This window comes from Myotis davidii, unplaced genomic scaffold (assembly GCF_000327345.1).
Source record: "Myotis davidii unplaced genomic scaffold, ASM32734v1 scaffold43, whole genome shotgun sequence".
NCBI lineage: Eukaryota > Metazoa > Chordata > Mammalia > Chiroptera > Vespertilionidae > Myotis > Myotis davidii.
Window position 1 is genome coordinate 1,711,922 of NW_006294590.1, and position 525 is coordinate 1,712,446.

General features: G+C 69.7%; 1 protein-coding gene across 1 annotated transcript in view; it reads right to left on the reverse strand.

Annotated features, from left to right (window-relative positions):
* Nucleotides 1–525, reverse strand: part of SLC15A4 (solute carrier family 15 (oligopeptide transporter), member 4) — a gene marked incomplete at its 5' end in the record, with an annotated part of 11,496 nt that overhangs the window by 6,873 nt on the left and 4,098 nt on the right. Inside the window, one exon of the mRNA XM_015567223.1 lies at nt 6–494. Within this exon, the coding sequence (XP_015422709.1) occupies nt 6–494 (489 nt within the window). The remainder of the gene's footprint in view (nt 1–5; nt 495–525) is intronic.

A 525-nucleotide genomic window follows, 5' to 3' on the forward strand; every position in this document is an offset into this window, starting at 1 on the left:
CCAGCGTCACTCCTCCTGGCCCTGCCCTGCCCCTGGGCAGCCCCACCCGCGGCCCCCAGAAGAGCCGGGCCTGCGAGGACAGGTTTATGGGGTTGATGGGACGCAGCTGCCTCCTGTGGGCGTCTGAGCGGGCACCACGCGCCCTCAGACGGTGCCCGGCGAGCCTGACCCAGTGGAACCCCTCCCTGTGGCCCCGGAGGAGGAAGGGCCGCACGGACATGCTGCTGGCAGCTGCTCTCTCCTCGACTGGACCCTGAACCACAGCCGCTCTGCCCCTGTCCCCCGGCCCCTCAGGGAGGGCACCACGGCCCCAGGCCTCACCGGCGATGCTTGCGAATATCTCACTGATGCCGATGAGCACGTACTGGGGCACCTGCCACCAGATGGGCAGGTCGGCGGCGAAGTACACGACGTTGCCGATGGTCTGGTTCACGGTCCGCACCCGCACCAGGTCCAGGCGCTTGCTCTCCAGGATCCCTGGAAGGACAGCGGTGACAGGCCCCGCTCCCGCAGCCCCAGCGCTGA